Here is a 13,939-nt window from a genome sequence, read left to right as displayed (position 1 = left end):
TATCTCATCTCCTTTAGCCCATCTTACAAAACAGCCCATTCAATTACACAGCGGTCACGTGGAATTCAGGAAAGCCAATACTGGCCGCGTGATTACAAAATGGGGGAAATTCAGGTTTTGTTTTTTGTGAGTCAGTTTTTTAAATTCCTGTCGCACATTGAAATGCACAGTCACTGAACGCCCGCCCTTATCTCATCTCCTTTAGCCCATCTTACAAAACAGCCCATTCAATTACACAGCGGTCACGTGGAATTCAGGAAAGCCAATACTGGCCGCGTGATTACAAAATGGGGGAAATTCAGGTTTTGTTTTTTGTGAGTCAGTTTTTTAAATTCCTGTCGCACATTGAAATGCACAGTCAACGAACAGCCGCGCTGGCGTTTTGCGATCATATTTCGGCGTGCACGTTTTTTTTCCTAATGCGAACCTAATGTGTACTCATGCACATTTAATGAAACCGATACAAACTTGTGCAACGGATGCTCCGTTTGGAATGCTCCTATTCTTTTTATTGGCTACGAGTAATAATATTAATTTTAAAGCACGTTTGTTATTACAGTTTGAATTTGATATTATCGCCGATGTCGTGTTTTTCCTATTATGCTGGATGTGGGATCCAAACATAAAACACACCTTTCACGATGTCATTCATTCTGCAGGAATGTTTTGTGGAATAAATATCTGACAATGTGAATAAAGTACCATTTGGGATATGCTGGACTGTTTTATTTTGAGGAGAGGGTTCAGCATATTGTATGTATAACTAGCGATAGTAATGTGTTAGATGCGCAAATGATTTTTGAGTGCAGATAAGGCGAGAATGGTTGAAACAGTTACGCACCTAGATCAGGGGTTCTTAACCTCGGTTCGATCGAACCCCAGGGGTTTGGTGAATCGGTCTCAGTGGTTCGACGGAGCTTCTGCCACGGAGGTTCGGACACACCTGACTCAACATGTAAATTAATTATGACACATCCGCTTGGCCATCACGGGCTGCAGATGATCACATGACATTGCTGGTCCAATCAGTGCTGCGGGAAATTTAGTTCACTCATTGGTCAACGTGTGACTGCCGTGATAGTACGTCGTAGAAAAAAACAACCAAACAAACTTATACTTATGTCTTGAAATCTTATTTACCTTTTTCTGTTTTTAATAAATGCGTTTTTAATGTCTTGAATTTGTAAAAAGTCATTTTTGTCATTTTTGTTTTTCACTAATAAAGGGTTCGATGAATGTGCATATGAACTGGTTGGGTTCGGTCCCTCTAACCAGGTTAAGAACCACTGACCTAGATTATTGGTAAAAAAAAAACACAAAACAAAAAAAAAAAAACCTTCTGCACATTGGCAAATATGACTCAAACGCTATCTTTGAAGGTTGAATGTGATTGACAATATAGCAATCAGACAATTACAGAAAGGGCAACGATACAAAAAAAAGTTCCTTATTACTGACTCCAAATGACCGCAAAAATCCGAAACATGTATTTGACTCATTTTTTCTCCTAATCTCCACTCAAATCATTGGCCCAAAACATGGCCTTTCAATCAAAAGTCCATCTGCATATTTGCTGATTGTGTGTCAATGCACGTGCAGGTCTGGTTCCAGAACCGCCGTTCCAAAGAGAGGCGCATGAAGCAGTTGAGCGCACTAGGAGCACGCAGGCATGCTTTTTTCAGGAGCCCAAGGCGGATGAGGACGCTGGTTGACCGCCTGGAACCTGGGGAGCTCATCCCGAATGGACCTTTCTCTTATTACGGAGGTGTGTTTGACTTTCACTCGAAGTGGAATTCCCTCCCACTTTTGCTTGCCCGAGACATTTTCAATGTTTTAATTACCTCGAGTCAATCCATCCTCCCCCATTAATTGACTTTTGTTTTATGTTATAAGTGGGCCTACTGTATACGGACAGATGACTTAAGTATGTTTAATTTCTTTCCAGTGTAATTTACAAATCAATTTGCCCAAACACTCAGGGTGTGATTCATATTTAATGTTTTGATGTCAACAATTAGGCCCTTTGGGATTCAAATAAATAAAACACTTTATCAGCTGAATAAGGTTACCAAAGGGAGCACAAACGCACGGGCACGTGCACACACACACACACACACACACACACACACACACACACACACACACACACACACACACACGTATATGTGTATATGCGCGCACACGTGGGTGGTTCTTAGAAAGTATGGTCCAGGCAAGACTAGCCTTAGCGCCCTGGGCAAGATTTTATATGGCATTTACAGTATTTGCTTATTGAACTTCAACATTCCCTTTAACTTAAAAGATGACATCTCACACCATTTAAAATATAAAATGGAAAATTTTCTTCATTTCATGACCAGTCACTGTCAATTTGACGGCAAGGAAAGTCAGCAGGGACCTCACTTGGTCCTCTACAAATCAGCTGTGTCTGAATTCTGTCAGTCAGAACTGAAGGAGTCCGCAACGTGGCTGAGGAGGCAAATGACTCCTCATGTGACTCCAGGACCATGTCTGTGCCAGCTGTGGAAGTGTCTGACACCTCATTTGGCCAGTTTTTAATCAATATTAACATCGTATTTTGCAGCCAACCAACTGAACATTTGGTTTCTTTCTAAAGTCGTTCTGTTGGAAGTATATTACAGTAGTAGATTGTGACTGTCATGGTGGTCAGCTGGTAAGCATATCCGCCACACAGTGCAGAGGTGCGGCGATCGATTTCGGCTCCGGCCTCCCTGTGTGGAGTTTGCATGTTCTCCCCGTGCCTGCATGGGTTTTCTCCGGGTACTCTGGTTTTCCCCCCACATTCCAAAAATATGCATGAAAGGTTCATGGAACACTCTAAATTGTCCCAAGATGTGATTGTGAGCGTGAATGGTTGTTTGTCTATGTGTGCACTGCGATTGGCTGGCAACCAGTTCAGGGTGTAGCCCGCCTACTGCCCAAAGACAGCTGCGCTGCGATAGGCTCCAGCATGCCGCAACCCTAGTGAGGATTAGCAGTTTCAGATAACGGATGGATGGATGAATGGATTGTGAGTGCCACCTTGTGGAAACATGGGGTAATGAACCTCATCTATTTTCTTTTGCCCAAGTATTATCATACTATGGTCAGCGTGGGACCCAAATGGCATTGTATTGACATTCTGCCAATTTATTTAAAGCAACAGTCTTTGAAGCTGATGCATTTTCAGGGTAGGAAGAGCTCCTAATTAGATGGGTGTGCTGTTATGTCACAAAAGAGGAAGTGGCCGCAACGACCATGTTTCATCACTCAAAATACATCCATACACAAACGATCGCACAAATATCAGTCAAGTTGTTTATTTTATCTCTACAGGATGCATGCACTATTGTAAACTATGAAGTCTGCTGATTGATTCTAAAGGGAAGAAAATAATGACTCTGAAAGGGAGGTAGCGTTTGACCATCCAGTTGGATGACACGTTCTGAGAAACAACCATTGTGTATGTAAATAAAAATTTCAAAAACCCTTCCTGATTAACACCCCCTAATAACTTCATGCTAATTGTAAAATAGGTTTTATTTTAACATTTGTGAATGAACTCTCGTTTAAACATCACATTTACAGTACATATGTAAAAATAGTTATGTAAATGTACACGCAATTCACATTTTAAATAACAGAAGTAGTCTTAATGTAGTTATAGCCTATATAGTGAATACAGTATAAGAATGTTTTTATTTTACATTTACCCTACTTCAGGTAAGACCAATTGTAGTTTATTATTTCAGTAGACTCAGTCTTTTATTATTGTGAGACGAGCTACTCAACATTGCAAAATGGTTAACCGCCATAACTCGTCAACGGGCATCAGGTATGGGGTCTGATTAGATTGTTTGTTTGTTTTTAGGGGAAAAAAAACTCTGATGTGTGTGTTTCCCATTTTTCATATTCTTATTTCTGCAATTTACAACAGGTGGCCCACGGGTTTCTGTTCCTTACGTCTTCACCCTGGCTGCAATTACCACAATGTAAAAATAAGATGTTGGCTAAAAAAAAAAATAAAAAAAAAAATCAAACAAAAGAAAAAACGAAGATGAAGCTATTTCCATACGTATTTTAAAACTATTTCGATTTAAACAATGACATATCTAGTTAAGGAGGAAAAAGTCACAAAAATCTTGAGAAATTGTCTTTCGTGGTAAGCAAATATCTCATGTTTTTAAAGGCCTTCACACACCAATCGGCAGTCACACCAATCGGCAGTCGGGTAGTCAGTATGCACCCTCCACTTTGTGTCGAACGCACCGCGTTGGGGTGTCTGGGGGCGTTTTTGGCCAATTAACATTTCGAATCGTGTCGAGCAGTCGTGACAAATGATCGCTTTGATTGGCTGTTAGCTTGTGAGTCAGCACACGAGACGAGAGCGGAAGTGACAAATGCAAACAAACAATGAAGAAGAAGTGTCGAAAGGCAAGCCCAGGCTGTGCACTTGTTGTACTTTAATTGCGCCGCTTTGCATTCATATTGACGACACGGGGTCCTACACGGAAGAAAGTGAAGAGGAATTCATCAGCATGATTCAGGAGAGACCACCTTTGTACTTGTATCAGGTGAGATTGATGACCCCTGCCCTCCATTTCTCCCTTTGAGCGGTTTAACAGAAACTAAGCGTAAACGTATTTTGCGCTTATGCTTAATATAGTTGGCTCTTTCTCTTCAAATCTATCTTATACTGTATTAGCCGGCAGGAGCCTCTTATTGAATGTGTTCTTTTGAAACAAGAGGAATAAGGCCATACTTGTTTCAGAAAGGAATTGGACAATCTACAGCAAAGGTGTCAAACGCAAGGCCCGAGGGCCAAATACGGCCCGCCACATTGTTTTACGTGGCCCGCGAAAGCAAATCTAAGATGACAACTTCCATGACACTTCCTAAAATGTGTACCAAAATTTCACATTTTCATATGTAATAAATCTGTGACATATTGTAAGCATTTAACAAAACCCTCATTATTACAGTTACTGAAACTATAGTTGAATCAAACATTATTCTTGACTTATTTATATAGTTTCAGTCATCAGGGCCCTCCAAGGGAAATGGTAATTATAAAGTGGCCCGTGACAAAAATGAGTTTGATACATCTACAGCAAGCCAGAGAACTTAAAATGCATCTTTGTCTTCCATGGGAATTAAAGACATGTAATTGCGTAAATGTGAATACTGCTGCTGAGACTCATTTCCCTCATTTATTGATGTTGTTATATGTTGTTACAAAGAAACCCTTCATTTTTCATTTATTTGAATGAATCACCCGCAGATGGCTCCGGTGTACTGGCGTCCAGGAGGAGTTCTGCTTTGTTGAGGATGACCCATAGTCCAGTGACTTCCCAAAAAGAGTTTGCCATCCTTGCAAGTCAGACGGAATTCCACAAAATAGCAAACATGTACAATAGGCCTGCTTAATAAATTATTACACAAGCATTGTGTGTGATTGCATGAATGTTAATACCGTACTCAAAAACGCATGCCACTGTGGTTGCAGTGTTCAGCTTTATTCCACTCATTATTTTCTATTTTCAGCATTTTTCACAAATGCAAGCTGTTAGTTGCTTCCATGTCAAATTTGAAAAGAGCAAAAATGTTTTTAAATTGACCATCTTTGTAAACAACATCAAACATTTGCATTACTTGAAACAGATAACATTTGGAAGTTGTACTGCAGGCGGAGTGCTCATTTCGTTTTTGGTGGTATGTAGAATGTCGAAGTGAAAAAAAACAAAAAAAAAACGTTAACTGTCTAAAGAAAAGGTTTGGGACTAACTAAGCCCCCTCGTAACACCACCATTATCATGTCGCACATTAACTGTGCGTCATTACAGAGGCATGGAGGCATTTCATGCGTTTGAGGAAGAATACCATTATTACTAAAACAAAAAAAACCCAAAACATATGTAGTTAAACCCTTAGCTTCCATTACTCCCAACCCCTACACTACAATAAAGCAGTTCACAATCAACATTTGTGTTTGTATAGAATAACATGAAAATGACATAAAAACTTAAACATACATAATACTGTATTTCACCGGACATGCTTATTATCTACATACGTAATCCATCCTCAAAGTTGCATTGGCTAGTCAGAGCTAGCTTTTTGTTGCTGCTCGGGACCAACAGTGTCAAATCCAGGTTCAGTCAGTGAAAACCCTGCCACAGTTTTGCTTTAGCCACAGTTGCTTTGACTGAATCATCACACAAACAAGTTCTTACCTGCCGGTTGGTTCGAGCTGCGAAAAAAATGTGGTGATTAGGAATGTATTTTCAAGGAAAAGTGCTGGCACCAAAATTCAGCCTGGGAATAGTCGTCATCGGTGGCCGACATCGTGCGTTGAAAAGTTGTTGTTGAAAAGTTGTTGACGATGAGCCGTCGAGCGCCAAAACGTAGTCGGAGATTTCAATGAAAAGAAGACAGAGGTGATACTGTTTGGTCCCAGTGGCCCTTGTACATCCCATCCTGTAGACTTGGGCCTCCTGTCTCCTTATCTTAAATCAACAGTCTCAAACTTGGGCCTTATTAAACTGGACAGTGATTTCAAACATGACCGGCAAATTGGTGCCGTTGTTAAATCCAGCTTCTTTCACCTTAGACAGCTGGCCAAAGTAAAACCTCTCCTCTCTCATGAACACTTTGAGACAGTAATTCATGCCTTTGTCACATCCCGGCTCGATTACTTTGGAGTCAGCCAGTCCTCCATTAAGCATCTCCAGCTGGTCCAGAATGCCGCTGCTCGCCTCTTGACCGGTACTTGTAAGAGGGAGCACATAACTCCTACTCTGGCATCCCTTCACTGGCTCCCCATACATTTTAGAGTTATTTTCAAGATCCTCTTATTTGTTTTCAAATCTCTAAATGACCTCACGCCACCTTACCTCTCTGAGCTCATCCGCCCCTACACACCTGCCTGGCGCCTCAGGTCTGCGGACCAGACATTATTAGAAGTACCAAGAAGTAACTGAGGCTCAGAGGGGATCGAGCCTTTGCTGTTGCTGGTCCCTCTCTCTGGAATGACCTCCCACTGAACATTCGGCAAGCCTCCTCGCTGCCCATCTTCAAAACCCGCCTCAAAACTCACTTGTATTCTTTGGCATTCGACTCAGCATGACTTAGATTTGTTCTTGGTTTTGCTGTTCGGTGCTTTCTACCGTCTTTATTACCGATTTGATTTACTGTTTGTTGTATATGTTAAATTGCTCCATGTACAGCACTTTGTATGCAGCGATGGCTGTTTGAAAGTGCTCTATAAATACAGTTGAGTTGAGTTGAGGAGATGGGGTGTTGCTGTCACACACTGAAACATAATTGGTGACGGCGCGGAGGTGGGGTTGAACATATATTCCAGATATTCCCGATGGCCAACCCATCCATGGCCGACACTACAGCTGCTGAGTGTATTTCAAGCTGGAAAAGCATTTATTTTTCACTCCCATCGAAAGAGAGAGATTGATGTGACCCGTCTTTTTTTTCAGTTAATTTCAGAACAAAAATGTCATTATCTATATCAAATTTTATGCGGAGAATATATAGTCCCTCAAGTAGAAATTCAACACCCACTGTGATGTACTTTGCATTGCACACCACACATCAAACTAGGTCACACACATGAAGGCATGCAAAGGTCAGATCTGTGACCTCTCTTGGCAACTTCACATCATCTGCCCATTGGTGCCTGCTTGCAAATCATTATAAACACACTTTGTCGCACTAGTTTCTTCTTCTGTAAAGTAATGTGTGTCTCTCGCAGTCTATGTTTGAAGGGAATGAGAGGAGCCTTCAACTGGGCTGGGTTGACACCAACAACGGCGTAGATGGCCCATCCTTTCCTTTGCCAATTTCAGAATCAGAATTAGAAACTCTTCATTGATTCTTAAACAGAAATTGATGTAGCAGCAGGAGCACTTAAAGGAGAAGGTACACAATGACAATATCAACAGTGAGTTAATAAGAAATCCAAAACTAAAAGGCAGACTCAATTAAAAAAAAAAAAAAAAAAAAAAAAAACTATAATACTCATACTCAAGATTGCTAACACCTTCAGTCCTTAGCGAATACCATAAATAGACAATTATCAGTTACTGTAAAAAGTGCAATGTGCAGATGTGCAAATAAGTAAAAATAACAGAGAACATGAGCAACCGAAGTGCTAGTTGTCATTAAGTAAACAAATTTGAACTTGGCATAAATGAAACCAGGAGTCTTTTTTGTCCTCCTCCTAGAAACCCTAAACCGACGGCCTGAGGGCAAAAGATCAAATGATTAGGACAATTCAGAAAAGCATAACCCTTCCACAGGACCTGCCTATGATAGACAGACATAACCCCAGTTTACTGACTTCTTGATATTTTCTCAGCAGTTTTGACAAGACTATGGGAATGATTCTTTTTGGACAAGTTCGGGCTTCCAAGCCAGTGAAAAATATGTCTATTCAATTCACCCTTTCATGCCCCAATATTGATAACCTGAAACCTGATAACATGATAGGCTGTCCACTGTAGTGACTTCTGTCCCTGAAAGGCTTTATATTCTGTCTCATGTGTTACTCCTGCGCCAGTTATTCCCTAACCTAATGTCTTTTTTCCCCCCCTGCAGATTATCAAAGTGAATATTATGGTCCAGGAGGGAACTATGACTTCTTTCCTCAGGGGCCACCCTCATCACAAGCCCAGACCCCAGTGGATCTCCCCTTTGTGCCCTCTTCAGGCCCCACAGGCACACCGCTTGGCGGTATGGACCACCCCCTGCCGGGGCACCATCCATCCAGTGAAGTGCAGCGCTTCTCTGATATTATGTCCCACCACCCTGGGGACTCTCCAAGCCCAGAGCCTGGCATCCCAGGAACTCTGCACAATATCTCCACTGAGGTGTTTGGCCCGAGCCCACCGTTTACCTCACTGTCTCTGAATGGCAGCGGATACAACAACCATTTGTCACATCCACCCACGGAAATGAATGAAGCCACTGTGTGGTAGTTTATTGGCAGACTGGACTCTTGAGGCCGGCAGATTACTAACTGCGGTGAATTGTGCTGTGGACTGAATTGAGGCATGGATATCAACAGGGTTAGGGCAATGCCACAAAACATTTTTTGTATGATTTCTTATTTCTTATTTATTCACATAAGACTAATCCAAAACTGGACATTTTTGAACTGACAGCCTTCATCTTCCGATGTGTATATGAAGCCCATACTATTCTGCTGCTTTGTCAGGAGCTTGGCATGACACAACATTCATCACTGTTATGTGTAAATTAAGTTTCAAGATCTGTTATATTTCCGGACCGGGAAAAGTATCATTCGCTCCTGTCAAAGACGTCAATAGCTTTACAGACAGATAGTAATCTGGTCAAAGGTTGTTTGTGCACGAACTGAAGCAGTGCTCAATGTTTAAGGCATTAGACATACTCCTTGTATTTACTCAGAAGTTCCGCAAACCCGTTTTTTGCCTCTGCCATATTGATTCTTCACGTTTCTTCAGGCAAGACAAAATAATACACTCATCCATGTCGAGTTTTGGAAGGTTTTCTTTTGGTTTCAGAATTTCCATCAAACCTGGGGAAAGCTGCCTTAAAAAGGCGAACGTAACAAAATGTCCTCTGTGGATTTCAAACCCTTTATTTAAAATGGAACAGAACTTGAACTGCTCAACTTTTGAAGTCTGCTTACTAAAAAAAAAACAAAAAAAAAACAAAAAAAAAAACTTGACTTGGGGTTCAAATGGGATTTAAAACAGTCAACTGTTTACGTCATCAATTTCAAGTTCAGGAGTCCAGAAAATGATGTTTTAGAATCCTGTCCATGTAAAATGTACCAAGCAACCAACCAAACTTTTGTATTGAGTTCATTTATATTGTATGAAGAATATACATTTTCTTCAGGTTGTGGTTCACTGTGCTAGTTTGTACAAGATGTTGTTTACAGAAAATGGTTTAAAAAAAAAAAAAACAAACAAAAACGAACCAAACATATGTAGTTGCCAAATAAGAGAATAGCACAACTGCTGTTAAATCATCACTTCAGAATGTCGGAATGTTTTAAGACAAGGCATACTTTCATTCTGAATTTTCTAAACTACTGACAATAGATTCAGAAAAAATGTTAACACAACATTCATATCCAGGTTTTATATTTATGTCTTCAAAAGGAAAAAAAAAGATTCAAACTATTAAAGGATTGATTGTCAAATATGCAGCTGGAAGCTACGACATTTCTCGGAATCTCAAACCCCATGCCCCGTAAATGCTGACGCTTTCAATTTGGGTGAGCTCTCAGCGTTTCGCCATTTTGAACAGGAATGAGGAATTTAAAATGGATTTTGCTTTTGATAGCCACATTTGAGCCGACTCACTGGGCATCCTGAAGTGTCAGAAAAATAATAAAGCATAACATTCAGCCTCTAAATCAATTTATTTTTCTTTCCTCTGCAAATAAATCACAAGATTTCTTTCTCTTGCAGTAATTTGAAAATGGTTCCATTTCTTCAAAACAAAAATGATGTGTCTCATTCATTTCATTGCAGCTAAACATACTATTTTATTATTGATGACACATAAAACCAATGTTCTTAATTTCGCACGTCTATTTGATTGACACCCACAGTCAGGTTGATGGCACAGCTGTCCTTAATTATAAAACGTTTCAATTACATCACAATTAATTTTTTTTAATAACGATGAAGTTAAACGTCAACCTGAACAGATTTTGAAACCCTAGATCGAAGATGTTTTTTTTTTTCATTTTCTCTCTGCTGTGGAACAATTCAGCAAATTGACTTACAATGAGTCCCCAATTTATACCATTACCCTTTTTTTTTTCCTCCAATCACTTTGGCTTGCTTCCGATTCCTCTTTGAGCTTACTGGAGGTCATTTGTCAAATCATAAGCTGTTATTTGTGCAACTGTGAAGGACAATGATGACATTGCTGTGACTGGGACACTCCCACTTTTTTTATGATTTTATTATCTTGCTTGGTATATTCCCTACAGCTTCTGATTCCTGTTGTGTGGTCAGATTTCTTGGGGGTGGGGGGGACTTCTATTAATTCAGAGCTGTGACTCTAGCATAACCATAATCATTAAAAACCCAAACACCAGCATGATCTCTTGCAGGAGGATTAGAATACATTCAATGTTGTATCGAAATGAATGGAGGGTGGGGGTGGGGGAGGGTAGTGGAAAAGGAGACCACACGCCGGTGGAAAATTTATCTCGCCAAACCTGCAATCTCAGTTTTCTACTGCTCTGCAGACTGCAATACACTATGAATTAATCATGATTTGGTGATCTCAACATGTAAGGTGGAGGATCCGTGAAAGGATGTGAGTTTCCTGCTGAGGCCCTGCACTTTCTCTGTTTTGATCGTGCAGAGAACCATGCGGGCTCACTGCCCCCAGGACCATGACTCTTTCAACTTACATCCTCTATCAACACTTGGTAGAAAATGACCCTGCAATACTTTCAACGGCAACATGCCTTGGGATCACTGAATTTATTTTTGATAACTTTTGGTAAGACTATAACTCCCAATGCTCTGATTTGAAAAAAATCTAGTGTACATGTGATTTATTTATTACAGAGGTGAAAATAGAATTGGTTGAGCAACATGTCACTTTGCCTGGCCCCAAACTCAACATGTTGGTGGCACGAGTCATTACTTGCTACGAGGTACTATTACTAATGCACCTAGCTACAGTATTTCTAATATTTTATCCAAGCTCTCAATTTACTGGTCGATCTACGTTCCAACCCTCACCTATGGTCACAAGCTATGGGTCGTGACCGAAAGAACGAGATACTGGATACAAGCGGCCGAAATGAGTTTTCTCCGCAGGGTGTCCGGGCTCTACCTTAGGGATAAGGTGTGAGGATCGGTCATCTGGGAGGGGCTCAGACTCGAGCCGCTCCTCCTCCATGTCGAGAGGAGCCAGTTGAGGTGGCTCTGGCATCTGATTAGGATGCCTCCTGGATGCCCACCCAGCTGGCCTGGGAATGCCTCGGGATTCCCAGGGAAGAGCTGGAACAAGTGGCTGTGGAGAGGGAAGTCTGGGCTTCCCTGCTAAAGCTGGGCTTCCTTGCCCCCGCGACCCGAACCCAGATAAGCGGTAGAAAATGGATCGATGGATGGACTTTGTGTTGGCAGCAATGTTGAAGTGTTTATTGCATGTCTGCCTCACAGGTCTGAGGTTTGGTGTTCAAATCTTGACTGTGGCCTTCCTGTGCGGAGTTTGCATTTTGTCTGCGGACCTGCTTGCGTTTTCATTGGGTACCCACACACAAAAACATGGATGTTAGCTTCATTGAAGACTGTAAGGCAGGGGTGGGCAAACTTTTTGGCTCGGGGGCCACATTGATTTCTAAATTTGACAGGTGGGCCGGGTCAGCACAAGATACATATGTACATATAAAAAACTGCATATGTTGACAGTCCATACCAAACATCAACAGAATGAAAGCATTAAAGTATTACCATACTTTCTTTTAAGGAGAACAGTGAAACAACTATGGTATACAGGTATGTCCTGTATGAACGTCCAAGTATGTTAACAACATACATGCGCGACAACACAAGCAACAAAGTGCAACAATATATTGCCCAAAAACTGCAGCATACAGTACAGGTATATGACAAAATCGAACAAAGTTAGGACTATTTACTACAAAATGAGACACGTAAAAGACCTGGTGGCTTTCTTTCCAATCACTCACTGTCTCGAAGTTGACCTCCCCTCGATCAGCACACAAGACAGCGTTGCTCAGCTGATGTCGTGCAACGAACTTTTGAACCCAACCGAAGTCTTTGATGCCCATAGCGCTATGGAACTCGGTCCAGTTTGCGGAAAGTTTTTTGCACGATAACAGTCAAACCATTCCAGGAAACGTTTATTTACTCGACTGCCCGTCGAGCCGCAAGCAATTCACTCTGAGCATGGAAACAGCCAGAATCGGACTTAGCAAAAATCGCTTTCTGGTTTTTCAAAGTCTCGTAGATTTGAGTCTTTCTCGTGAATGTTTCGTACTTTGTAACACGCTTCGTTTAATCAGATACACTTCACTTCCTCTTCCGCGGCCATTACTGTTCCTCTTCAGTTTGGATGCTATGATCTACAGGACGTAAAAATGTTCGCAATTCCAGTAAAACTCACTGCAATAAAGAGTCACTTGCATGTCGCCGTTTTGGATCCAATGACAGAAAATAGCAGCGTGGACACACTTGTTGTATCAAGCGGGAGTTACTTGAGTTAGTCTCCCCATCCCTCCCTGTGCTCTGCAACTTCAAGTAACTGCGCCACCTGGTGTTGAAATACCCGTCATTACAAGTCCAAATGAAATAAATGCAATTATTTACATCAAACATTAATTGTGTACTGTACCAACCTTCGGCGGGCCGGATTAAAAAGAAGAACGGGCCGTAGTTTGCCCACCTCTGCTCTAAGGCCATACGCACATGGAAATGGAGCCGATCTATTTCTATTTTGTCGCTAAAAAGTCACCAAAAACAAAATAACAAGCCCATGCGGTGTAAAAGAATGTGAAGCAGTTGTCTTCTGGTTTTGTTATCTAAAGTGAATTTAGGAAAATGGGGGTTATGTTTTTCTCCATCTCCTATTGGTTCTGATGGTGGCAGTAGAGGAACAAGAGATTTGATTGTAAAAATCCTTGTGCTCAGGAGCTTCTGCAGCCAAAGTGCGACACTGTGATCCACCATTTTTGTTGTTGGTGGTGTGAGTGTGAGAACTGGAACGACTCCGGCATTCTCCCAGAAAAGACTCACACGTGTTGTACAAACCCCAATAAAGTCGGGACGTTACGTAAAGCGGAAATCAAATAGAATGTGATGATTTGCAAATCTTTTCAAGCTTTGGTCAAGTGATGGCACCAAAGAGATTAGTTATTTAATGTTCAAACTGATGAACATTATTG

At 41.2% G+C, this 13,939-nt stretch overlaps 1 protein-coding gene across 2 annotated transcripts in view; it reads left to right on the top strand.

Annotated features, from left to right (window-relative positions):
- Positions 1-9,896, top strand: part of LOC109523437 (LIM/homeobox protein Lhx1) — a 17,329-nt gene extending 7,433 nt beyond the window's left edge. Inside the window, exons 4-5 of one of the 2 annotated variants that reach the window (XM_019882600.1) lie at positions 1,600-1,765; positions 8,611-9,896. In XM_019882600.1, coding sequence (XP_019738159.1) covers positions 1,600-1,765; positions 8,611-8,990 — 546 coding nt within the window. In that variant the 3' untranslated portion in view covers positions 8,991-9,896. Of the gene's footprint in view, positions 1-1,599; positions 1,766-5,281; positions 5,761-8,610 lie in introns of those variants that run through there. The other variant, XM_019882609.1, reaches the window with a different exon arrangement.
- The last annotated feature ends 4,043 nt before the right edge of the window (positions 9,897-13,939 follow it).

Source organism: Hippocampus comes, unplaced genomic scaffold, assembly GCF_001891065.2.
Source record: "Hippocampus comes isolate QL1 unplaced genomic scaffold, H_comes_QL1_v1.1 scaffold239, whole genome shotgun sequence".
NCBI classification, from domain to species: domain Eukaryota; kingdom Metazoa; phylum Chordata; class Actinopteri; order Syngnathiformes; family Syngnathidae; genus Hippocampus; species Hippocampus comes.
The sequence above is the reverse complement of the archived record's forward strand: the minus strand, read 5'-3'. Positions and strand labels throughout refer to the sequence as shown.